At 36.8% G+C, this 27,920-nt stretch overlaps 1 protein-coding gene across 7 annotated transcripts in view; it reads right to left on the reverse strand.

The window, feature by feature from the left end:
- Nucleotides 1-4,237: 4,237 nt before the first annotated feature.
- The window catches only part of CFAP54 (cilia and flagella associated protein 54), a 99,978-nt gene continuing 76,295 nt past the window's right edge, over nt 4,238-27,920 (reverse strand). For 4 of the 7 annotated variants that reach the window (XM_080596219.1, XM_080596221.1, XM_080596222.1 and 1 more), the window contains 13 exons: nt 26,780-26,906; nt 26,146-26,301; nt 23,776-23,884; nt 21,694-21,799; nt 20,851-20,910; nt 20,179-20,311; nt 17,091-17,291; nt 15,648-15,841; nt 11,892-12,077; nt 10,433-10,539; nt 9,558-9,747; nt 8,145-8,219; nt 4,240-5,657 (listed from right to left, as the gene is read on the reverse strand). In XM_080596219.1, the coding sequence (XP_080452345.1) occupies nt 5,529-5,657; nt 8,145-8,219; nt 9,558-9,747; nt 10,433-10,539; nt 11,892-12,077; nt 15,648-15,841; nt 17,091-17,291; nt 20,179-20,311; nt 20,851-20,910; nt 21,694-21,799; nt 23,776-23,884; nt 26,146-26,301; nt 26,780-26,906 (1,773 nt within the window). In that variant the 3' untranslated portion in view covers nt 4,240-5,528. Of the gene's footprint in view, nt 5,658-8,144; nt 8,220-9,557; nt 9,748-10,432; nt 10,540-11,891; nt 12,078-15,647; nt 15,842-17,090; nt 17,292-20,178; nt 20,312-20,850; nt 20,911-21,693; nt 21,800-23,775; nt 23,885-26,145; nt 26,302-26,779; nt 26,907-27,920 lie in introns of those variants that run through there. The other 3 variants (XM_080596218.1, XM_080596220.1, XM_080596223.1) reach the window with 3 other exon arrangements.

The raw sequence follows: 27,920 nt of genomic DNA on the forward strand, positions 1-27,920 counted from the left end.
ATGGGGTTTCAGATGGATCCTTACTTTGTACATGGTGCTCGGGATTGGTAGAGCAGAAACGCCCCGTTCATTTTCCTTTGGTGACAGAGCTGTGATTCACCAAGCTCTCCTCACTTCCAGTCTGCGTAAATGAACTCGGGATCAGTGGAGAAAACATGTCACTGTTAAACAAAATACCCCTATTACTTCTCTACAGCAATTATATCGTTATTGCATCTATTTGTCCTCATTAACCAATAGTGAATCATAGTTTATATCATCTGTCCTCTGCTCAAATATCTGAATGTTAGGGATCTATAGCATTTCTGTGTGGCTTCTATGCCCACCCTCCTATATTGTCTTAATTTGTTTTTAAGCCAACCGTGTTTCAGTTCTAAAGGCATTACTCGTTATTCTCTTCTGTGTATCTCCAGTACTTGGAAGTGATGAGCTGCAGAGAGGGGGATAAGACCAACTGCTGCGAAGCTGGGGAAAAAACAACCTGGATTTCTTCATGGATATCGTTCTTTAAAGCAGTTTTGAAATAGTTGGTATTGTTCCACTTGGTAGTGGAAGGATGTTAGGATAGTGTACGTTGTATGATAATAAAATGTATACGTTAATTCCACAGGATAAACAGAATCTTTGAGGTTTAACAAGAGCAAGTGTAGAGTCGTACACCTGGGAAGGAACAACCGCACGTATCAGTACAGGCTGGGGGATGACCTGCTGGAGAGGAGCTCTGAGGAGAAGGACCTGGGGGACCTGGTGGATGACAGGTTGGCCATGAGCCAGCAGTGTGCCCTGGTGGCCAAGAAGGCCGATGGCATCCTGGGGTGCATTAAAAGGAGTGTGGCCAGCAGGTCAAGAGAGGTGATCCTCCCCCTCTACTCTGCCGTGGTCAGGCCTCAGCTGGAGTACTGTGTCCAGTTCTGGGCTCCCCAGTACAAAAAAGACAGGGATCTCCTGGAAAGAGTCCAGCAGAGGGCCACAAAGATGATACAGGGCCTGGAGCATCTTCCGTATGAAGAAAGGCTGAGAGACCTGGGTCTGTTCAGCCTGGAGAAGAGAAGACTGAGAGAGGATCTCATCAATGTTTATAAATACCTGAGGTGTGGGAGACAGAGGGATTTGGCCAACCTCTTTTCAGTGGCTTGTGGGGACAGGACAAGGGGCAATGGCCATAAAATGGATCACAGGAAGTTCCGCACCAACATGTGAAAGAACTTCTTCACAGTGAGGGTGACGGAGCACTGGAACAAGCTGCCTAGGGAGGTTGTGGAGTCTCCTTCTCTGGAGATATTCAAGGCCCGTCTGGACGCCTACCTGGGCAGCCTGCTCTAGGGAACCTGCTTTGGCGGGGGGGTTGGACCCGATGATCTCTGGAGGTCCCTTCCAACCCCTACAATTCTGTGATTCTGTGATCTTGATTTTCAACTCTGCCTGAGCCACAGTCTAGCTGTAAGATGCCAGTCACCAGGGAGCATGAAACAAGGCGCCATATACAAAACACAGACCTAATTCTGCTCCAGTGCTGGAGAGCAGCTTTTAGAGCTGCCAGGCGCTTGCAGTTCTCCCATTTGGAAAACCCACAGTAAAAGCTCCTGTGCTGACTCCCTCTGGGCCTCCGTGAGGTGAACGCATGACTGCCAAGAAGCAGAGAGTTTCGTCTATGAAATTTTGATTTTTTTAGTGGCTGCTGAAATGCCCTATTCAGTTCTGGAAGTCTGTCCAGGAGCTAAACCAGCCCTGACAGTTCACTGACTTTTAGAGCTTCGCCTTCCGCACAGCTGTACTGAGAACAGCCCAGTCAGACTGTAGAACCCGATTCATCATCTTGCCATGATTTTTTATGTAGCATATTCTGTTTTCCACTATGTGACAGTGAGATTTTTGCTGTAATTCACTTCAACATATACTTTTTTTTTTTTCTTTGCACAGTAAGTAGAATCCTAAATCATGCTGGCATGGGAGACAAATGAGAATAATCCTAATTATCTCTGGTGTTTCAAAGTGGAAAATTAAATTGCACTGGTAAATATTTCACTTCAGCGCTTGCCTCTGGACCCTTTTACCCCCTCTATTTTAAAGATTAACCCATGCTTCATATTGTTATTTCTCTCATTTGATGATATACTCAGTATATTTCACACAATGAGAATCTTTGGCAAACATAAATGGAAGCCTTTGGTGGCTTAATTAGTTCAGCATATTAGCCTGTAATTCCAACAATTAATTCTAGTGCCATCATTATTCTTTTATAAAATCTTTCTTCTTGGATTTGACTGAAAATGGATTTGGAAACAAATGATTATCCCTTTTACATTGTGTCTCAATTTAATAATTACTTAAATTCACTGCCTCTTTCATTCAAGGATCTGAAAATATTTTCCAGATGTCGATGCAAAAAAACTTCAAAATACACACTGATGAGGGGATTACTGTTATCTTCTTATAAAGAAACTGAGGCATAGTGAGGCTAATTACTAGGATTATTTTGTTAGATTGACGTCTTCCAAAAATTGGATAAATACTTAATGCCAAACAAAAAAATGAGAGTGAGTTGGAGCTGTAGCGGCATTTAAAAATCGGCCACACGCAATTGAATAAATCTGTGTGAAATTATTAATTTCCACACCATAAAATTAATTTAACCAGAAATAATTCCAAGTTGCTAAATATTTGTAGATGTGAAATAAATCCCATGAATGCCTCGAATATACAGACAGTAATAAAACTATATCAAAACAGTATTTGAAAAATGAGATGGTCTTAAAAAAGGTCTTTAAAAAAAAAAAACGATTTTCAGCAATTTTCAGAATTGTCAGTGTTAGGCTCACTGTTCAGTTTCAATTTGAGGCCCAACACAGTCTTGGTGATGCAGTTAATAACTGCAGAAGCTGTTTTTGTTCTCTGGTTGCTTACTTCATTCACTTCACAGAACAGAAAATACCAAAGGAATGGGAAAAAAAAAAAAAAAAACGTGCTCCTTTTAGTTTTCTTTATTTCTTTGCAGGATCCTTCTTGTACATCGATCGTCCAGGGGATGCGCTGAAGATAAAATACCTTTCATTTTGGAATCCTTTCAACTTGTTCCCATAGTGCTTTCCCTCTCCCCTTCCCTTGCCCCACAACTTACCAGATAGGGAAATACTATCAATTCCTTCTACAGAGTGGAATGGAGAAATATTTCAATTACAACGTGAAAAGAATTCACGAACAGGCCAGCCGTTCAAAGCTGTCAAGGCGGTCGGTGGCCCTTCAGCTGTGCTGCATGGGGCAGATCACGGAGCAGACCTCCAGAGGGCCCTCCCTGGCACTTGAGGCTGTGAAAACAGAGTGCCTTTCCCCTCCTCCTTTATACTTTTGGAGACAGTGAAGCAGAGGAGTATTCTGTAGAAATTTAATTGAGCGTGATGGTGACATAAATTTATCCTAGTCTTACATATCAAAAAATTCAGTCTGCATTCAATGGTAATGAAAAACCAACCCAAACTACTACGATACATAAAAACCAAAGCGTTTTACTTTGCAATGAGCTTTATACTTGTGTAATTACTGGAGACATGTTTAAATATGAACTTTCTTCCTTACAAGCAGGTTTTAACTAAAGAGTTTAATTTTGTGCTAACATAAAAATGTTTTCTCTGATATTTCATTTTGAAACCTGCACTGAATGCTTAATCCTGTGTTTCTGAGAGTAGACTCTGCTGCTATGGATACAGTGAGGTCAACTTTTCAGCCCTATTATTTTACTGTGCAGTGTTAAAGCAGATGGCAGGAAAACTTTTTTTTTTTTTTCCAACAAAAATATCTTAGAAAGTGTAATGTATTTTAAATGCGTATGTAAAGCATTTCATCAATATTAACATAAGAATTATAACAAGGTCCGGACTGGCAGCACTGAATAAACACCTTGCCTGTACTAGAACTTTGCTTCCATTTTCACTTGATGCTTTAAGAATGTCTTACGAATATTCATTAAGCTGCACAAAAGTCCTGTGATAATCCTCAAGGTGATTCCAAAAGAAAAAGAAAGGTTTTATGCTTTTTACACAGCACAGGAAGAGACTGAATAGCTTTTCTGTAAGAGCTGCAAATTTCTACTTCTTCCTTGAGAAAGAAAAATGAGTAATGTCAATTTTTATCTTTCCTGTTTTTTGAAGACCTCCAGAACTATAAATTCTTTTAATTGAAAGCCTAATGCTATGGAATATCTCCTCCAAATTGGCTGTTAGGCAGCTGAGTTAAATAACCATTGTAGCTCAGTTTTAAAATTGTCTCACAAAAATGCCTTCCCTATCAATTACTCAGTTTTTACTTTCTTTTTATCGTGGTATCATAGTCCTTCTAATTTTTCTACTATCTACAGCATTACAGAAGAGGCTGGACAAAATAAAAAATAGCACAACTTTTTAAAAGGCACACAGCACAAATATATCCACTCTTCTCTCTTTTATAAGAAAAAAGAAAAACAGTAGAAAACATAACTCCATTTTTTTCTTGTTACTGATTCCATTTAAGATATCCATTGTGCTGAATCTTTTACCACCACCCCACAAGAAACTTCACTGGTAGAACAGGTAACCACATTTCTCTGAAAAGCGCAAGTGAAGGAGAATCCATAATTTCCAAACAGCTTGAAATATTTTCTTGTTTTATCATGGGACTACAACAGAGACAGCCTGATTGACGTGAAAGGTGCTGTGTTTTCAACCCAATCGTTTACTTTATGCAGAAACTGAACTCAGGAATCCTAACTGTTAGTCCTAATTTTTCACTGTTAACATAGATAGTGACAGCACAAGTCTCTCAGTGCACCTGCCCAAACATCCCTTACTTTTACTGTTTGTTGCAAACACAAGAATTATGGCTATTACAAAATTCTTCTAACTAGTGAAGAAGAGCCTTGCCTTGTGATGTGAGCAGAACCAAAAGGCCATGCATCCTGAACACTTTCTTGTTCAGCCTTGTTCAACTAAACTACTTTTTTGTATCAAATTCCCTTTATGGGACAAGCATATTTCCTCAGGTAGCTGTTGATAAGACTAGGGTTTCTTCAGCACTTTAAAATAATACTTACATCACTGACAACATAAATAGAGGTTGTGTTAACATTTTAGAATAATGTCCAAAAGTTGTTCTGTATAGTATCATTATTCTGATTTTTTAAACTGGCTTTTTTTGAATCAATGCTTTGAAATTCTGGAGACATCTGAATGACCGTTTTCACTCTCAACAATCTGTAATGTGTTTGGCAAAAGACAGAGAAGTGTGAAATGCTAGTTTCCAAACAGAAGTGTAAAAGAACAAATCCAGTGATGATTTTACAGATAATATCTTCTCAATAAGAAAGCACTTTTAATACAATTAATTCCTAAAAACATTTTTTAATTTTAAAATAATTGAAAAGTACCTAAAAATGAAAATGATAAAGCACATTAGAAGCCAAATCATGGTGTGATTAATGAGTTTTTTTCACTAACAGCAGAACTGAAGTCTAAGTCTATAGTACTCAGCAAGTTATTAAGTTATTGCAAAATTGGAATTTAGTGAAAAAGAGAAATGATCCAACGGAAAAGGCTTTCTTCAGTTATTGTACATCCATTGGCAGCACTGGCAGGATCAAACATATCTTCCAAAGTTGATATTGATTGCAAAGTAACGTCAAATGGGATCTGACAAGTAAGGGGAAAAAAAAAAAAAACTTTGTTAAGTGTATAAGTTCCCAAAACTACATATATACGATATTCAAATATCTCATATTGAAGCCAGATTTCTGACCAACAACCAAAGTGTAAATTAGAAATGGTAATTGCCTCAATATAAATTTGTGGTTAATGACATCTATTCCTTGAAACTAGAAGAATGAGACTAAGGGGAAGAAATTTCTGTGAACAGTCTTGCTCACAAAGTTCCTCCTAATCATCTGTAGATAAAATGAAGATATCAGAAAAGAGCAGCAAGAATGATTAGTAATTTGGAAAGTTTTTCCTAGGATGAGAAGTTGAAAGACTTGAGCTACTTGTAGAAGGTGAAATAGTGGGCTAAATAGTGGGATGAATTGTTTTGTATGTCCATTGGACATGGAGAAGAGCTATTTAGCTGATTTTGCAACTAATATGCTTTAGATATTAAGAAAAACCAACTGTAGGAAGAGAAGCACTGGAAGAGGCCATCTAGGGAGGTTAATTTTTAATGCAATTATTTTATTGAGAAATTTGTTTTTAACATTTAAAACTGGAACTCCCAAGCGTAACACTTTATTATCTCTCTCAAGAACAGAGCTGTTCATTAAATAGCTTTAAAAATAAGCTGGTGAAACAATTTTTATTCTTAAAACATGAACAGTCAAATAATTTTAGATGAATAATTCAATGAAAAGGCACGTTTTCGCCTTAGAAATATAACTCCATGCTGAAGCAAAAGCGCCAGAAGACTCATGAACAGAAAAAAAGAGAATCAAAGAAGAGAAACTGGAAACATGACAGGAGTTAAAGTGTGACAGCTGAGAGAACGAGAAAACAAATACCACAAATTAGAACTGACTTTGCCCAATGAATTCACAAGAAGACCAGCAACAGAAAAGTGTATGGTGGGGGAAAAAAATTATGTGAAACGACATATAAGCAATGTATTTGCCTTCTTTTCCTGTGTGTTTGAAAACAAAGGGAATGTACTGTTCTCCACAACACATAATCCCATGCTGAGGTTTCCAGCCCTCCCAGAGAAGACCGGGTAAGGCACACATGCAACTTATTTGAAAGTTTGGAAATACTACATAGAAATATTCTGTAAACAATGAAATGCTAAGCTGGCTTTAGAGAAGAATGAAGATTCTCATCATCTTGAAGGATTAGGCTTCACTCACTCAGCCAACTCGGCCATATCTAATAGGATGCAGTTTGAAGCCTCTGCCTGAAACTTTGTGGTGAAAAGCCCATTGGTTCACCTGTTGAAACATTTTAGTTTCTTGTGGCAGTATGGCAGAATCAAACAGAGCAGATAACATCATATTCTTACTGGAAAGACACTGTTAAATCTTTCACTATCATTGGAGACCCACAAAAAGAAGCAGACCAAGTAAAGTGGGATTCATGAGAATTTAAAACAGGTCCAGGAGGCCCATGGGATTCTAAGGAAGCTCGGCCATACCTTTCCCTAGGTATTTGTCACTACTCTACTACGGAAGATATTCCAGTGGAACCATGGAAAGTATAGCTTTGCAGAATAAATATGTATGTATGCATTGACAGAGCTGGACTGATAGGAAGGTCTGGGAGTCGCTTGGGAGAGACCTTCAGGGTGGATAAAAGGAGCGGCAAGAATGGTGCAATGTGTATAAAAGGGAAACAGAAAATTTTTAGGTAACAGCCTGCAGGATGCACAGGACAGCATTACAGATTCTCTCTTCAATAGCAGGCCATTAGCCAAACTGTTACCAGATAAAACTAGGGATTCCCTTTTGTTAAAGAGCTACCTGACTAGAAAAGAGTACAGCTGATGCTTTGGCCATTATCATTTTATTGTGAATAATTATAGGCAAGATAGTTGTGAGGGAGTCATATGTTATGGATTCAAAAATCTTCCTTGGAGTTCCTTAAGCTCTGCTCCTGATTCTCCTAGGATGCCTGAGAACACTGAGCAGTATTGCTGCCTGCTATGGGCCAGTTCCCATAGTCTCCTCTGGGATACTGACTACAAATAAATACCAATAGGAATACAACAGCATGGACAAACAAATGGCATACTATCTTTGAGGCAGAGAAAGCTAAAGAAAATAGAAGGTAAGCCTGAATAACTGCGAAAATAAAGGGCATGGAAGAAAATTGCATTTGGCAACTGCATCATGGAAATACAATGGAACAATAAATTCCATCTAAACAATGACCAGAGAATGGTGGATAAACCAGATAAATCCATTGTGAGTGAGATTTATTTTTAATACATATTTATTTGTATAAAAAGGTGATTCTAACAATGAAGATATCCACAGCTGGTAATCATGAACATTTGTATTTAAAAAAAAAAAAAAAGCCCAGAAATGTAGGAGAAAAAAATTGAAAGGTACAAGATACTTAGTAGTAAAACCCATGTTTCAGCCTAACTGAACAATTGTTTTATTTTAGAAAACACATTTTTTACTATTGATGAGAATAGCATACCTCAGTCAATGGCGAGGACAGGTCTGGAACAGAGAGCAGAGCTTTGACTTCAGATAAACACCTTTTAGCCATTTCCTAATGATACAAAACAAGAGAAAACCAATGCTGTACTATCAGTCTCGTCTGATAAGCTAACAGATGGTTTAGCTTTACAAAATTGTTCAGAACCACCAGGTTTTAACTTATTCTAGTTAAATTCAGAGGAAAATACATTTTTTCTGCAACAAAAATAGTTGTGTTTGCTGTACAATACAAGTGCCCAAACCTTGCAGTTTTTACTGGGGAAAAATTGCCCCTGGCTCAGGTATTAAATCCAATGAGCATACTTTTGCTACATGTTTACTGACGATGTTATAAACAAACACTCTGACAAGATGGTATTTATACATATCTAATGCAAGACATGTTAATCTTGTTACTATTCTAAACATTGGTTTTCCAATTACTGACATACAGTAATGAAAGTTTGAGCAAAAACCTTCAGGTAATCAGAAATGCCCAGTAAAGGACAGCTCTGTCTAGCCTCCTGAAAACACTATGTGCCGTGATTGGCCAAAACATCATTTGTTCTCCAAGCTGGTCAAAATACAGCTTTGTAATAATGGCACAGTGCACAATTGTCACTGTTTCACAGCATCCATCAGACCAAATGACAGCCTCTACATCATTAATCATTTCATATAATAGATATAAAGAGAATCCTGTCACATGATAAATGTCTCCCACTTTGAAAATAAACGTCTATTTTGCCTTGGCATTTATCAAGTAGCAGTTATGCTGTGGCAACATTCTATTCCATTGACATTATCTCAAAGAAACCACATGGAAAATTCTGAAATTACCTCTTTTGTGTATGTATGTCGGGGGAGTTATTTGGTTGTGGACCATATTCAGCCTTGCTAATAACAAAAAAAAAAAGACGAAGGTGGCATAGAGAAAATGAAAATAAATTCACTGCCAGTTTTACTCAGCTCTCAATAGTGTTATTAGAAGGTTCTTATTTCAGAAACCATCACTGCCCATTTTGCATTGAAGATGTGTAACTGATTTTTAAAAAAGCACTTTTGGGTTGATCTCTCTGCTAATTTAACACTGTGCCAAGCATTTTCAGATGTAGATTGCTATAAATCAGGCATCAAATTTCAGATTTACATACCTGAAGATGTGGCCTTTATTTTCAAGGGGGAGGTTGAACATGCCTGGTATTTTTGTAAACCATCAAGCAATACATAAGGAGAAGGAAAAGTTAAATATTAAATGAAAAGTGAAAATATCTCAACATTTCTTGAAAGGGGTGAGGCAAGTTTAATCTTCTGTGTCTGCCTTCCAAGTTACCTGTCATTTATTTCCCCAAAATAGGCATCTTAAATAAAACTGTCAGACATATTTAAGAGCAAAATTGTTCTCACTTACTTCTGTTTTTTCATCAAGATGCACTTTTGCAATATTAATTTCAGCTTTCTCTGAAGGAATTATTTTCAGGGTTTCATTTTGTTCAAGAAAACTTGTAGGTTCTGAAGCTGAAGATAAGCTTTCTGAACTTTGCATCAACATTTCAACTTGATCTTTCAGATTAGATAATTTCTCCCTTAAAGAAATAACTCTGAAAGACAAGATTTTATTACATATTGATTAGGTTCTAGATTTTCTTTCATTTCAAGATTGATCTCATAATTTTACCAAAAAAAAAAAAATCCATTAAAAAAGTGGAAATATGGAATGTTTAAGCTTTTTGCATTAAATAATAAGAAGCAACATTTTAAGTAAGCCTCTCTAAGAAAAAAAACTCATCCAACCAGCACAAGGTGGGCTGACAAGCTGGGTGGCAGAGGCTGCAGTTATTCTTGACCTTTAGTCCTTCCCCTTCACCTGCTCAGCCATTCAAAAAATTTTGGTCTAGATGAATGACAAGGAAGAGGTCATGAAAAATGCCATCAGATGTAAAAAGAAGGGCTGAGTCTGGAGCTACAATTGAGAAAAATTCTTGCGGGCTCAGAGTTATATGGGAAGGAAGGAGTACCTAATCCAGTGAGAGAATGGGAATAAGTAAGAGTGCTAGCATTTTCTTGTGTTGCTGTGCCAGAGTCATGTAATTAGCATATGTTATTCATTTCTTTAAGAAACCAAACTAAAAGACTGATGTACTGAAAAGACATAATTTTGGATGGGTTTAATACTGTGTGCAACGTCTTACAGATTTTATAGTGAAAAGTGTCTGAAAAGCTAAAAAAGAATGCATTTAAAGACTTTCATATGGCATGAAATAACAGGACAAAGTGATTACTTGCCTAGCCAATGGAACCCATAAGTGACCTGAAAACACAGACATTGAACTGAAAATCTTGATGTTGCTAATCTTGATAGGCTTTGTATTATAAGCATAAAGCAGCAAAACCTGTAAAAGAGATGGAATAGATAAACTATAATGTGAAAGGGTACAGAAGGCCTAAGGTATTTCAGTGATACTGGATTATAATTACTATCAAATTCAGTGTACTGGTAAAGACTAAGATAATTAACTTTCAGAAAAAAAAGTAGAGTGTGGTTTCTTACGAATTTTTACTACACTCAGTTTTTATAGCTGTTAAAACAACTATTTAAGTCTTTTTTTTAAAGTATATGAATTATTTCAGTGATATCATTTATATGGGTTTGAAAATGAGTTGTACCCTATAGAGTCACCATCAAAATCCCAATCTAGCTCTGATCCCAGTCAATCAATCCCATTTAGGTTCAAGTTGAAAGTTCCTATTTCAAGTAGGCTGAACCTTTTACTGAATTTCCAAAAGGCAATTATTTACATTTCCAATATGACCTTGTGCATGGCTGTCATCATACTATATTTAAATCCACAAACTGCACGTAACTCACCATTCTAACAGAGTGGTATCAATATCTGAGCACAAGACGATGAACTAGAATGTTCTCATCTTTTACTGTATTAATTTTCTTGTATGACTGAAAATATGCTTCCCAGTAGTAGCTGATTATTTTGACTATATGGAGAATGCCAAGAATATGGCATACATATGTCAGTTGTTTTCAAGAGTTGTCTCCAAATCTCTACTGGTCTGTAACTTTTAAAACTATTGAGAAGTGCATTCTTTGCACTAACTTCATGTTGCTTCTATTAGCTTGCTAATAGAGATGAGAAGGATCTAGCAGAAACTTTGGTCTGGTAAGCCAAAATGTTTGGAGACCATGGGTTTCTATTGCAGTATCAGAAATTGTATCTACGTTCAGTTCCCTTGTTTAAAAACAACACAACTTCCATCACCCAGTCTCTCACTTCCACACAACCCTCCAGTCCATCTCACCTTTCATTTTTAATCTGATTTCTTAGGGAAATGAGGTGCAAGAAATCCCATTTTCTTTGTATATGAGTGCCTCTCGTTTCTGACAGCCTCCCACCAAATGGTGCTGTTTGAATATCTGTAACCTTCAACCAAATTTAAGAGTAGAGGTCATAAAGACTTCAGGGTCTTGCAAAAGACAAGAAAACATTATGGCCTGGAGGCTCTACATGATCTCCAAAGTCTTTCTTTAACCTGCTACCAGATGACTGTTAGGGCATTATGTTTGTCCTGTGTAGCAGTTTTGTGTTGTAATAAATGCATAGCTCCGGGCAGTCCAGCTTGCCAGCTGGTATAATTCAGTTAAAAAGTTGTTCTGTCATGACCAAATATTCATTAGAAATGAGACTTAATTTGTTCCAATACTTAATGAACTGCTTTGGTGTAGCTATACCTTAGTCTCTGTATTGTTTGATGGCTTTGCCAGAGAAGGAATGTACCACTGGATGTTAATTTCCTTATTTGAAGCATTTGCTGCCCTACTCTCTGTCTGATGGCCTGCTTCTGTGGTGACAGAAACCGGAGAAGCTATTCTCACACTTGGCATCTTTGGTAAAATTCCAGAAGTTTCAAGAGACATCTGAAACACACACACAAAAATTAAATTGTATTTTACTAGTGTAACATGTATTTGTTTATAATAACCTAATGTCTATTAATATCAGTGTAACTTTCAGTCCTGCACACATATATGCTTATTTAGATAAATGGGTAATTATTTAAAGGCGTCCATCTTACCAAGTCAAGGCTTTTCAAAATTCACATGAAGAGATATTTCTAAAGGTAATACAAAGAACCTCTGGGCTGACTTAGAGACATCTACAATAACAGTGATTATTATATTTGACTTGTATTCCTCATGGCATTATCCTTTTTGCTAGAAGATATTATTCGACATGCTGACCATACAAAAATTATTGATGAAAAAGTCATTTGGCTGCTATACGTACTGATAACTAAAACAGAAACCTGAATGCCAGACTAATGTTTTATTTATGTTTAAATATTCATTTTTTCATTTTCAGCGTGTCTCTGTGGCGCAATTGGTGAGCGCGTTCGGCTGTTAACTGAAAGGTTGGTGGTTCGAGCCCACCCAGGGACGGGGTGTCACATTTTGAAAGGAAGTTGTGGGGAGCTGGGGATTGGCTTCTTCTTGCAGATAACTAGCAATAGGACAAGAGGGAATGGCCTCAAGTTGAGCCAGGGGAGGTTCAGCTTGTAAATTAGAAGGAATTTCTTCTCAAAAAGAGCAGTCAGGCATTGGAACGGGTTGCCCAGGGAGGTGGTGGAGTCACCGTCCCTGGGGGTGTTTTAGGAAAGGTTGGATGTGGTGCTTAGGGACATGGTTTAGTGGGTGACACTGGTGGTAGGGGGATGGTTGGACCAGATGGTCTTGGGGGTCTTTTCCAACCTTAATGATTCTGTGATTAGCTGTACAGCTAACATACAGTGATATCTACTGAAAATCCAGTCATTTAATTTGTGAGGATTTGTCACATGTCATATCTACTAAAATATATACGGAACATTAGCAGACTATTCATCAAATAGTTACTGTTTAGTTATCATTTACCAGGGAAGCAACTGGAGCAGTACTGTCAACCAACATTAATTTATAAATAAAAGCCTTTAAAAACTGTAAAAGATTTGATTTAAAGGCTGAACAGTGCCACACCATTTCTAGTTTTTAAAGTGTTTTGCAGTTTGTAAAGAATGGAGGAGGCTAAACAGTGACATTTTGGTGGAATATGGATGCTGTTTAGAGCTATAGTGTCTCCATCATTGATTCCAAATTATGGACACTGGAAATAACTGCCTGGAGAGTTAGTTGTTTTAATATTGAATGTTCATTGCTGAAAAAGCCTGGAGAATCTTACCCACTTAATTTTTAGATAATGCAGCTCAAAAGGCAATAAATACGAGTGAACGGAAGACAGATTTTTCACACTGATCCAATCTTACTTCATAAAGCCAGCTCCCAACCCACATCAAAATACAGAAGTGAAGATAAACATGGAGTCATGCATGCTATAGTTATGCATTTTAGCACATGGATTACCTTCAGTAGGGCATGGTACAACAAACTGGGGATGGTCCATGACACATAGGCTCTGAATATGAAGTGATAAAAGTGGCCATACCTCTTAGCATGCTATGAGGTTTTGCATGGCTAACCCACCTAGTACAAGAATATTCTACATTCAAGATCTTAGACTTTACTTTTGGCAATGAATCACCCACAATCCTGCTAAAATGGAAAGTGAACAAAATTATAAGAAAATGCACATATGGAGATGGGAACGACCTATTTTATGCCAAGCCCTTTCGTTAAAGCTCTCAAAAGTCTATTTTATGATATGCATTTCTTTCTAAAACGCACGGTATATTCTCTTTTTCACTGAGCTGCTTCTTTTGTTATTTACATCATATTGAATATTTTTGAGGATGGATATTACAACTGCTCTTGTCAAACTGGAGGGCTGCTGAATTGCATCTATTCAACTTTGGTGAAAGCCTGAGAACAACAAACTTGTATTTTAAGTGTTTCTAGCCCTACATACTACCATGCAGTGGAATAAAAAAAAAAAAAAAAAAGCATGAAAAATGCAACAGGCCACACAATTTTAATTTTAACCTTCTTAATATAACTTGGATTCTTTGTTCTGTAGAGCTGAAAAAAATTCATAAGTCAAAACCAGAAAGACATATATAAGTGAAACAATCTTGTACATAAAAAATCTTTCTTTCAAAAATATCTATTTTTATTGTTAAAAAAAAGTATCAAATTACAGTAACATTTAAAAAAATAACTTATACAGCCTTCTGAATAGTTAAAGCTTCTAAAAATGTTGTAACAAAAATCAATGAAGCTTAGAATTTAAACAAGTAAGAGCTTTATGCTTGTTAGCTGTCTACAACAGTGAAGCTAACACATGATTATGAGCTTGCACCTGTCACGAACATGACAGTGAGCTCTGAAGCTTATTATTCTAGGACAGTGTAATACTAATTATGTCAAAAGAAGAGCAGACAGAGTAAAATAATTTCTGATATACGATGGCTGTTATAAATGTCACATACCATATATTTACAATTTATTCAGTGGCACAGTCAGCTCTTTGTTGGGAAATGAGTAATGATATGCTGTCCAACACTGCAGAAAGTTCACCAACTCTAGAAGAGCTACTTTCACAAAAGTATTTTAATTCATTTTGATAAGATAAAAAGCCTTCACTCCTCAAGGCTCCCTTGTCTCCATCTAACCCCGAACATAGTAAGTAAAAAATAAACCACAGAGAGTAACCCATCATTTTAATTTTTTAGTATTAGGATAATTATTAATGTGAGAAGTGTGATGGGGAAACTTGGAAGAAAATTATTTTTACATTGAATCTTCAAAGACTTTTGCCATTCAATATTCAATACATATGCCATGGTCAGCATAGACTCCAGAATTCCAATTTGAGATTTCTGTGAGTAGTATAGTCTGAGCTGCTTATATTTGAAAGCTCAAATAGTCTGTTTGCAAGCCAGAGAAAATACTAATTTTCTAGCCAGCTGATAGTGAAAAATTTTGGCAATCTTCAGACATTAATTGAATTTGAAACACGGGGTTTCAACAGATTTTGAGAAAATACATATGTAAATATATATAATGTATATATATATGTTCACATAAATGTATAATTACATTTATGTGAAAATCAGTCTTTTACTACAGACCAAATTAACAATATTGTTATTGCTTGTACAAACAAATTGCAAATCAAACCTTAGGACATTTTTGGTGTGAAACATGGAGCTCTCAAAGATTAAAAGCTTCAGCCTTGCCTAATAACACATCCACCTTCTAAACTAATAATGAACTTTTCTTAAATATCATTTTGCTTAACTTCCTAAAGCCTAAATAGAGTGGGCACAAGATAGTGATCATTTCTGCAGGAATGAATAATACAAAGATGTTTGCATTTGTTAATGAAGTCCTTCACTGCTTGCGTAGGATTTTGGTTTTGCAGTGATCCTCTGGATAATTAATTTCTTCAATAGTGCTCCCAGAAATATCACCATTGGAATTAGCAAGAATCTGAACATTTACAAAATGCAACTATAATATATATATTTTTGAAAAATCCATATGAACAATCAGTACCTTTGAAGAATCAGCTAGACTACCATGTGGTAGTTCTACATCATATAGCTCTTCTGGGAAGTTCTCAGGACAACACACGGAATATTCGAACAAATGTTTTTTAAGAAAGAAATGCATTTTTGCAATGCGTAGAACAATCCATGAGTCAAAAACAGATTTAAGGCATCCATCTCTTCCAGAAAATGATTCAGGTCCTGATTTAGGGGCAGGTTTGGAAAGAGATTAATTTTATTCATTATCATTTGCATTTAAAAGTAAAGTTTTATACTGCTACTCGATATTCATACATTTAAAAATAAAGTACAATATCTAAATCAGTTCTGTAGGGAATAAATGCATTTCCAACAATTATACTGATTGTCCTTGAATGTTAATAGGGTATGTTTTTTGGACTGCAGTTTTTCACTGGAAACCTGATACTGAACAAGGCTCTGTCTAGTAGTGTAAAGTGAGAGGTGCAGATTTGAGGTTTAGGGACTTAAATTTACATGTGTATGCATCAGTATGTTCACTAGACTTCTAAGCACCAGCTAGAATAAAGGTATATTTAGTCAATACAGTCAAAAGAAGTTCTAAGTGCAACTTTGCTCACCCTAATTTAGACAGCTAGTGGCTGATGATCAGAGTCACTCCTTAGGCTCCATCAACACTAACTGCAGTGGTATATGCACATTTTGACACCTACACGCAAATACTTTACTGTCCTTATGGTTCTGCAGTGAGGTAGAATACTTTCCTTTCGTATGATGTCACAAGGAAAAAATACCAACCTCCTCTGAAATTATTATTTCCAGAGTTGCTTAGTTTCTCTTTAGAGAAAGTCCACAATCTAGTTTGATTCTTGACTATCAGTGTTACTTGTCTATCCAGCAGCTTGCCATCACATGCAGATGCCCAGAAATTAATAGATTCCTACTCTGTTTAAAAGGTTCTAAGTCTGCAGTGAAATAAACCAAGTATGTATGTAACATGTGAGCATTTAATCCAAATGCTCAACAGTGCTCAGCCTTCGCATTTAAACTACAGTCAACTCCTATTTTCATACAATCATAGAATTTTCAAAAACTGGCCCCCCAAACTGAACAGATTTGTTTCAGATGACACTGAAGTCTGATGTACATAGAATTTTAAAAATATGTAGTTTATGAATTTAAAAAGTGCTCCAGAAATAGTAATAGAAATTCTGTTTTCTGGGATGCATTCTGTTGGTATTATTAAGGCCTATAAAAAAAAAAAAAAATGAAAAAAAGGTAGTATCTTCACTTACAACACATGTAAACTGACATAAATTATTACTTCAGCAAAGATTTCTCACCTTTACATAATTTAAAGGAAATGAAAATGAGGAGATCTCAGATTATGGACTTAAAAACTGACACTTTTGGCCTACAAGAACAGTATGTCACCTACAGCAGTTTTCTAGAAGGAATAAAAAAATCATACCAGATAGAAGGTTTGTGTTACAAAGTCTTTGTAAATAACTGTGATAGTGAATTAAGTGAACCCATGTTATCATCTCTTTCTTCCGGCTGGCCTTGGTAGCAAGACATTCCATCCTTTCTTTTTGGTTCTGCTCATTTTGTATGATTTGTTTGTTTTCAGTGGAAGATGCTGTGGGACTTTCATAGACGGCATTGTATCCATCTGCAAATCCAGTAACAATACAAATATAGACATTAAGTCAATGGTTGCAATTCAAAAGCTGTTTCTAAGCTGTATTGGAACTATCTCTAACTAAAATGTGACCTGTGAACCTGGTTATGTTTTTCATAAGAGCAAAATTCTTCATATTCTGCTTCAGTACTAGCTGAACACTGTGAAGAAAATATTTCTCAGATCACAGCCAAGAATCTGAGTGGTCCTTGTAAGAAAGGTAAGAGGGGTAGAGAGAAAGGATTTCTTCTCTCTCTCTCTCTCTCTCTCTCCATAAAAGCTAAGCAAATGCAGAAATGAGTCTCAGTGCTTTGTCCTCAGTGTGTGTGGGACACAATCATCCATCTGCATCACCACTTTCTGACTCCTTTGCAATACAGCTATACATCATGTTGAGTTCTGTTTACAAAACTTTTACAAAATAAACCATTTAACTTAAATTGAGCTCTATATCTAGTCTCTGCTATCTAACACTTGCCCTGAATCCTCAAAATCCACAGCAAAATGCAATTTTACTTCTCTCTTTTAGTGGATCATGAAAGGCCAAATTAATTTCACTATCTGTGGAAGGTCTCTGTGCTTCCCTGTACAACTGGAGCCTGACTCTGCAGGTGTTGTTCAGACAGAAACCTAAACAAACACCTGTGAAGTTTTGCCAGCATAAAGTTGCAAAGACCTGATTCCTCATTCCTTGTTTCAAGCCTCAACCAAGATAAGGTTCCTAAGGGGCATGATATTTTAGTTTATCTTTGCCCTCTTTTCCCCTCCAAACACATTAGAAACCAACTGACAGTAAAGTTTAGCAGATATCATTCTTACTCACTGAGGAACAAATCAAAATGATCAGAATAAGTGGGAAGATTTTCTGTTGTTATGCAGATGATAAAGGTCTTGAAGGAGTTAAGGAAAGCTCACTAGTGTATAACTAGGAATCTAAGCAAAGATAACTCCACTCCACTCAAAAGGAACATCTTATATTATACTTGTAACAACAAGTGAACTAGAGCAGTGAATACATAATCAGCACTGAGTGAGTAATAGGTATCCTTGCAGATGTCATCAATCCCAGCTACTGCAGTTGAACTTTGTTACGCTGACCTGAACTCAGAATGTTTATTATCAGCTTCAGTCCAATCCCTTTTAGATATTAAGTGTATTATCAATAAAATGTCTTCTTGATTCTGGACAAAGAAAAAATCTTTTTTAGGGCTGCCTAAAAATTATACTTACGTAAAGAGTGGGGAAAAAAAAAAAAAAAACAGTAAACAGTTCAATTATCACTATATCACAAATTATGTTCTATACATGTTTTCACTGTTTTAGTACATTACTCTCTCAAAAACCTTCACAATTCTTCTGGTTTATGTCTCATTCCAAATAAAATAAACATTATATTATAGTAATTCCTAATAGTAAACTTCCAGCATACTTCTACAAAAGCTGAATGCCTCTATTATTCCTGATATATCACAGGAAATTGTAAAAAAAGAATTTAGTTTAAAATGTCCACATTGTTTATAAATGAAACTTAAACAATGTGTTTCACTGATGGCTTTAAAGAAAATATTTAGCATGCTGTGCTGATCATTTCCATTTCAGTTTACCTTTATATATTTTGGCCTACTACTGCTTTTCTACATTTCCTATTTTTTTTTTTTTTATTTTTTGTGCTGCCTAACAGAACTATCAGGAGAAACACCTGCTGCATTTGATAAAAGGAAAAAACAATGATCTGTAATTATAAGCAAATGGTGCTAGTACAAGACAATCAGATTGATGGAAGGTCTTAGCATACAACACTTGTTTTCATAAACCAATCAAAACACGTGTTTAAACACTACAGTAAGCAGACATTGCTCAGCTTTGCCAGCAACTGTTGAGTAATTCAATCATTGTCAGTCACTTGAGATGACTGAAAGTAAGCCATGGAAACAAAATTTTATCACCAAATGTTTCTCAGTTTAAAAATAAACACAGATATTTTGCCTTAGTGCTTATATAACATTTTGAAACCATTATCCCACAATTCCTAATTTCACTGAATTTAATTTTTATTAAAAACTTCCATTTCATCAGCTCCAGTAGTTGTAAAATAAATGCAGAAGTTGGAATTAAATGAGGCAAAGTTCTACTGAAAAGCTAGGGGAAGCATTTCTAAAAGACAATACATTGGACTGGAAAGACAGTGATTTTTTTTATTATACTGACATTGACTTTTAGAATATGGTACCTAGACAGATAACTTTGCAAGAGATTTTTTTGTTTGGTTACTTCGTTTTTGGTTTGGTTTTGGTTTTTGGTTGGTTGGTTGTTGTTGGTTTTTTTTGGAGGGGGGGCTTGGTTGTTTATTTTTTTCTGTGTAGGTGGTGGTGGTTTTATTGGTGGGGAGCTATTCAACATCAACAATTGATTGTGAAATCAAAGGAAAAAGTGAAAATCTCCAAAGAAAAGCTGGTATAACTAAGGAAAAATTATGTTCTAAATGAGTGTTTGAAAAAAAAAGCAGGGATGCCTTATTTGGGGGCCAAGAGCTACTCTGGAAGTCTGGGGAAGCCTTGTGATAAAGGCATGTCTGTTTCTGTCAAAGACGGCAGTATGTGCACTATTCCCATCACTCTCTCCAAAGCACAGTATGCAAACTGCACAATTTTTCTTAACGTATTAAGCACAGGCTGATTATAGACCGATTTGCCAGGTTACCTGAACTGCTCACATTTTGTACTGCCATGCAAGACAAGAAGGTTTGGCTTTTGCTTTCCAAATTTGACTTACAGTTTTTCATAAATGAAAATTAGATACCAAATGTATTACTAGATTATATGGCATATATAGTTCATTTTTATTTAATGTTCTAATATTACTAAGTATAAAGGAATACCAGACAAGAAGTCTCTGTATGAAGCAAGAAGATCCATGGAAGCAAATTCTGGAATTTTCTGCTGTACTTCATCCTTCTCTTTAACACTCTTCATTCCAATTAATAGCTGAGAAGCAACCACTGCTTCACTAACCTAAAAATAATATTTATTTTATTCAGGGCTTGTTCACTGCAATATTTACATAGATTTTAAAATCTGAGGCTAGCAAGCTAATAATGAAAAATTAATTACTCAATATACTATACTACTTTAAAAATCAGGAAAATATTCTACTCCTCTCTGACATACGGTACATACCATATTTAAATAAATCATTACTGCTGACAGCTTAATTACTACACAAGTGATTTCAAATCAGATATCCTCACCTGGATGCCACTGATGTCTGCCCACATGTCAAATACATATGCACATATCAGGCAGTGTGCTGTTATATTTGCACTGAACCAAAGTAGAGGCAAACAGAGTCAGATCTCTCCATGAGAGATTAAATGCATCACTCAGACAGCGTCCACTTTAATTTCCTCAAATTAAGGCCCATGCCAGAAATTTCAGGGAACCTTAATTGTTGGATTGTTTTGTGTTGTCTTGTCTTGTTTTGTTTTGTTGGGTAAATTGCATGAGATAAAACCAAAGACAAAAAAATTACCTCTTCAGAATATTGCACCAACCTGTCTGGCTGCTCTTACTGCAATCCAGGCTTGTACTTTGTAGCCTTCTGATTTCAGAGCCTACTCAGGAAAAGAAGAGAGTTCTCTAGAAGAGGTCTAAAATTATACACCCACTCATAATTAGGATTCTAAATGCATTATGGTAAAATATACTTTGATGATAGCAAAAAATCCTCAGACTTAGATAATTATTGTTTCATTTAAAAGTAAAAAACAACACTGGTTTTATAAATCCATAATTTAATTGGTAAAAGCTTTACCCAGATTACCCAGAGCAGACTAATTGTCTGCTCCTCTAAAATTTTCTCAGTGCAGCTTATATGACCCTCACTATTCCATAGAGTTCAGGTGTAATTTTGCATTTTCTAGAATGTCAATTACTCTTTCCTCTTATGTTAGACTTCACACTCAGAAAACATTTTGTAGCCTCTTTAATGTGCTTGATGCCTTTTACGTTTCTCATGCCTCACTCATAACTGTACTGAAAAATTGAAATATGGTAAAGTATAAATATTACCACATAAAAATCATGTTAGAATGTTATGTTTTCTTTGCAAAGAACAAATTAATGAAAACATTTGGTTCTGTTTCTTCCTATTTTATAATAGAAAAATGTTTTAAATGTTATCATTCCACACAATAAACATGAAGAATCACATCAAACGAGATATAATTCTACTGCTGTACTATGTGATTTCTTTGTGTGATTTTTCTAGTAGGATTTTCAATACCAGTATGATTTATAGGTCACAGTAAGTAATAGCTTGGCAAGATGAACAGTGTTCTAACAGAAATACATTTCCTGCTTTGAAGAGGCCACTGCCCAAAAGATAGAAAACATACCCTTGATTTGGAAGGCACCATCTTATCTGTCTGTGACACATTCTCACTGTGTGCGACAAAATGCATATACAATAGTGCTATTTCAAGGTATGATCTTCTTATTAACCTGTGAGAAACAAAACATAGACCAATCAGTGTTAATACCAAAGTAAGCATTATGATGATAGTCTGACTCCTACATAAGACTAGACAGACAGCCCCACCAAATAAATCATTCATCCAATCCACATCATCTCCTTAAAATATATCTTCTTTCAGAAAGCCATGTAATCCTGTTTTCAAGTCTCAGTGGGTCTAAAACATCCCTATGGTTTGCTTAACAAGTAACACTGAGATTTAAGAGTATGTCAAATATAATTTGTGCCACATGCAACAAATACTCAATGAATATTCAGTAAATATTTACTTTATTCAAAAAATAAATGGGAAATGTTTAGTAAGAAAACTGTAATTCTACAAGGAAAGTGATCTTTCTGTACAGAATCTGTACAGATCTCTTCCTCAAGTTCAGGCATATATCTGTTGCCCCGGTTTCCTTGAAATATGGATGGCTGAATTTGCATACGAGTATTCAAGTCAAGCGTAGAAAAGTCCTTCTCTCTTCCAGGAACTAGGAAAAACACCAAAGGTGACCAAAATGATCTTTCATTTCCTCACTGGGTTCAGCTGAAGAACCTTCTTAGTTATGAGTTCTGTACCAGAACACTCTACTTCTTCAGACAGACTGTCCTCACCAGCTCCTGTTCTCCTATACTTTTTTCCTTCAGTCATTTTTTCAGTAGTATTATAAACAAGGCCAAAATCACTGTATCTGCAGAACTTCTCCAACATTTCTATTCACTTTAGGTTTCTAAGTCTTTTTACACAGATTCCTCCCATCTCTGCTGAACTCTCCAGATTTCCCCTAAGAATTAGCTTCCTTAATCTTAGCAACAAAATCCTGCTCATGCAGTTACTCTTTTGGACAGAGTCGTATTGCACAGAGCTGGCTGCTTAGATAGTACCATAAATTCCAGCTTTAGTATGATTTGTGTGAAGCAAAATATGAAAGTCACACAATGCTGTTCAGTTCAGGAGAGGACAAACTAAGTCTGAAGATGAGAAGTTCTGCACTTGGTTGGCCACAATTTAGTTAACTTTCCAATCTTGCTAATAAAACAGGATTTCAGACATCAAGAAACAACTTTAATTAAACAATTCCATAGGTATCTGAGGGCTCATATAAAGGTGATCTGGATGTTTAGTTTTCCAAAAATAAGAAAGCAGAGGTCCATTGATGTTGCCGTACAGACTTTAGAAAGACTGTAGCGAATTAAATAAGAGTGTAGCAAAGTAAACTTGCAGAACAGCACCACAGTAGATTTCTGTACTATCTTCCATCATGCTGACTTGCTTGTAGAGGTTTATTACTATGCTACTGCTTCAGTGTTCAGAGTTCTGGTTCATTAACTTAAGTACCAGAATACCCACACAATCAAGGTAAATTGCTGCCTTTACACTGTCTGTAACCATACATGGCACATTATTCATTAAGACTGGTCAAGAATCTAAAAAAAATAATGTCCAATATATCAGAGTTGCTTGACAGAATTTATTGGCTGGCTTAGCTCAGCTCTTTAGGCATCTTCTATGCAGATAACTAATGCCAAAGTCACTGTCCTGATATCTGTTACAAACACATTTCCTGTGCTCCTTCTGCCTCTGTTCTTCTGCCTTTTTCCGGCTGCTAACCTTTTCAAGCTGGATTTCTATTATCTGGAAAGGGGCAGGCCACAGCTCATCTTCTGAAATATGAATAAAACCCCTGTTTAACAGATAGCTTTGTTGCTGGTTTGACAGAGAGGGTAAAAATTTGGAAATAAAACTAAAAGCCGTAACTTAGTATACTCAAAAAATGTTTTTAAATCTTCTTAGCATTAGTTTTAAATAAGAGAATAAATATACATTAGTTCTTCTATACTACAATAGAAGAAAACTGTATAAAACCATAAAAGAAGTCTCACACCAAATCTCAGGAAAAGGTCAAAAATATATTCACGTGTGATTAAAATCATTTTGAAAGTTATACAGCTAGTTTCTTACTCAAAGTTTTGATCATGTTGTTGGCTCAGTTTTATAGCTTCCAATAGTGTTTCAACAGCTAGATATGCCTTGTTATTGCCTGCTTTGGTTATCTGGCATTCCACCTTACCTAAGAAAGAAATATAGAAAGCAGATTTGCAAGATTTTACTATTTTTTTCCATAAGACCCTGACCCAGCCTGTTCCACCTGCCCCCCCAACCCCGCCCGAGGAAAGCTGAACAATGGACTGCATTATCTGTTTTCTTCCAGCTGTATTGGGTTTACCTGGCAAGGTTTTTGTAGCAGGGGGCTGCAGGGGTGGCCTCTGTGAGAAGAATCCAGAAGCTGCCCCATGTTAAATAAGGGCAACTTTCAGACAGCTCCAAAGGGACCTGCCAATGGCCAAAGCTGAGCCAATAACTGATGTTGTTTGCACATCTATGTGAGCATATTTAAGAAAGGGAAAAAAGCTGCTGAGCAACAGCAACTGGGAGAACCAGGAGTGAGAACCAGCCCTGCCGCCACCGACATAACTGCAGCAGGAGGGCAGGAGGTGCTCCAGGCACAAAGCAGTTCCCCTGCGGCCTGTGGAGAGGCCCCTGGTGGAGCAGGCTGTCCCCCTGCAGCCCACGGGTCCCACACGGAGCAGATCTCCACGCTGCAGCCCGTGGAGGAGCCCCCGGTGGAGCAGGTGGATGTGGCCTGGAGGAGGCTGCGGCCCATGGAGAGCCCCCGCAGGAGCAGGCCCCGGGCCGGAGCTGCAGCCCGTGGAGAGGAGCCCACACAGGAGCAGGGGTCTGGGGGGAGCTGCCGCCCGTGGGGGACCCGTGCTGGAGCAGTTTGCTCCTGGGGGATGGACCCCGTGGTACGGAGCCGTGTGGGAGCAGTTCTTGAAGAGCTGCTGCCTGTGGGCAGCCCCCACGGGATCAGTCCGGGAAGGACGGCATCCTGTGGGAGGGACCCCACGTGGAGCAGGGGCAGAGAGGGACCGTGAAGGAGCAGCGGAGACAAAGCATCAGGGACTGACCACAGCCCCCATTCCCAATTCCCCTGCGTTGCCTGGGGAGAAAAGGGTGGATGGGGGAAGGTGTTTTTAGTTTCTCACTGCTCTAGCTTGTTAGTAATAGGCAATAAATTTTACTAATCTTCCTATGCTGAGTCTGTTTTGCCCGTGACAATAATTGTTGAGTGATCTCAACCCTTGAGCCCTTTTTGTTGTATTTTCTCCCCCTTTTCCTTTGAGGATGGGGATTGAGAGGGCGGTTTTCGTGGAGTTCAGCTGCCCTGCTGAGTAAAACCACCACAACAATAAGGAAAATCTTTTTCTTTTTTTTTTTTTCTTTTTGATGTTATGCACAATGCCTGTATAACAGGTCATATCATAGACTAGCTAAAATAAACTGTGGAATCATAATGACTCTTAATGTGTTTTGATCCAACTGGAAGACCATTGTACATTGAAGGGATCCACATAATATTCACTGTGTAGGCACAGGTCTGTGCTGTACATGCAGTATGGGTTGTGGGCCACTGTCATGCTGTGTATGTCCCCTGGCCACAGGATAAACTTAGCCCCCCAACTGTTAACAAGAGAGCCTGTTGGCATCAGCTTCTCAGTACCAATGATTATGCCACCTGCAGAACCTTGCCTTTTTGTAAAGTGTAGCAAGAAGTTAGGAGAACATGCTTTTTGTTTGACAGTAGAAACAATGAATAGAACTATTTTCTTTCAAGAGCTCAAAAGACAAAATGAGACCACATTTTCACTGATGGGAGCTGCATGGTATGCTACACCCTGACTAGAGGCCCATTCAATGATGTGCAACTTGGGTTTGTCAGAATCTGAAGGGTTGTAAGATTGTTTACACTATCTTCTCCTTTATAGTGCTAATCTTGTAAATAACATTTTAAGTGATAATATACAGAGTATGATTACCGTTTTGGCTGGGATCCTTACAATCCAGCACCTCCTGGTGCAAAACATAATGCCACTGAAGTCCGAACGCAAGCAGACATTGTGTAATTCATTAGCTTTGTTAAATTATTTAGAAAAATGTTACGAAGCTCTCATCTTCTTTACATCAGACTGATGCAAAGGAGCTAATCAGCTTTCTACAGTGTCCTTAACCTCATCAGCTATGCCCTTTGATCCCTGATAACACAGAGATGGGAAAAGTTCTACTGCAGTTCTGAAATTATTTGTTGCATAACGCACCTTGAGCTATGCTGGTATGATATGAAATGCAGGAGAGAGATCTGCAGTTAGGGTATATGACAAATATCCACATCTGTTCTATTTTTCTAAGAAAATGTCTCCATTTTAAGAGAGGCTACAAGCATAAGATCACCATAGGAAGGAAATTATGATGAACAAACAGGGTTATATTTACCTATCTGAAAAAGAAGCTCAGCTTCGATATCTAATTCTTTTTTTGCAGATTCTCTGCAAAGCTCCAATGCTGATTCTAAATGTTTGAGAGCATGTAACCATTGCAGTGGATCTACTCTTTCAGGTGTACGAGCTACTTTTTCAGCTAATGTGCGTCCTAAGGAAGAAAAAAATAGACATCTTTTACTAAAGGATTTAATACAAAACCAAGTTATGCAAAACAAAGTAAGTTCCTCAGAACAAATGCTGTTACATATTTACTGCTACAATCCAATTCTCATTAATATAATCCATTAATATGGATTAATATTCCATAAATATGGAACTATAATGATGTTTCATTACTTCACAATGCTAATGAGGTTCACTTAGGCCATTCAAAAGAAGCTCAGGCTAAACAAATCAATCCTTTGACAAATGATCTGAAGGATTGGCACTAAGCCACTTCCTACCTTTGTTTCACCTGACAGTTATAGGCAGAACCTACACCTCTCTGAGCCTTACCAAATTCCCAAATTTTCTATTAACCAGTTCTACTACCTTCACTTCTGATGCATCAGTTTATCTGCTAGTGCATAAATTATGAATGAAAAAGAATGAAAAATGAAAATAATAATGCATTGCATTTTTCTTACCAATTCTCATTTTGACTTGGGTTAGAAGGTTGATATGGGGCAAGTAGATATTTTTTGCAGGTAGGACTAAGCAAGTCAATGTACTGTCCTCTATCTGCTGTTCAATGGATTCTCCACACAAAAAAATCTATAAAGAGAGTATGTTTTGTAAAATCAAGTTACAGACAGTAAATTAAATAGTTTGAAGAAGTAAGTGAGGTACTTGTAAGATGTGGAACTCAATTGTTTCTTATAAAAATAAGTACTAGAAAAGGGCCTGATACTCTTGAATTCCTTTATTTCAGTTTGTGATTGTCTTCTTCGCAGAGAAGTTTGGTAGCAAACAAAGAATTTCAATGAACTCTTGATCAGATTTATTAGTGTCAGGCTTTGGTTTCTAAAAGCAAACTTCCTCAGAAAAGGCAGTCTTTAAGAAATAGAACTCCCAAGTAACCTGATCATTAGAAAGAAACTGTCACGTCTAGAAAGAAATCTGACATCCAACAACAGCCAGAGGCCAGAAAAGAAAAATAACATTGCACATATGGACCAAACTTCTCATTCATGGAAATAAAGTGATGGGAGGCATGCTGTAAACTGTTAAGTCTCTTGAAGGTTAGAAAGTTTCACAAGCAGAAGTCTGAGTCTAATGTGATTCATATGATTATTCATTACTTGGGGGGAACAAACGTTCAAATGATTAGACTTCTATATTAGGAAATATCAGGTTAAAAATTTGATCTAACAGCTTTTCTTCACAATCTATATAAAGAACGGGTGGAGATGTGCATATCTACTTTTAGATCACCGAACAGGTAAATTATTAATTACTACACATTCCTCTCACACATATCATGTCTTTAGATACATTTTTAATTATGTATTTTTTACATGGAAATGATTTCTTCATAGTGACTGTAACAATCTGTCAATCTAAATAATATGCCACTTTATATAAATTTTCTAAATTCAAATGATTCTAAGTCAAGGTACAAAGCTAAATTCTTAAACTTGGATGCTCAAAAGTTAGGAATTTTGTGAGATATACATCTTCCCTGAGGTGCTGAACACCAATGTGTGGGAAAAGTGAGTATTCCAGATCTCTGAAAAATCAAACTCCCTATTTCTGTTTTTCACATCCGGACATACATTTGCAAGTATT

Source organism: Anser brachyrhynchus (assembly GCF_964034855.1).
Source record: "Anser brachyrhynchus genome assembly, chromosome: 1".
Lineage (NCBI taxonomy): Eukaryota > Metazoa > Chordata > Aves > Anseriformes > Anatidae > Anser > Anser brachyrhynchus.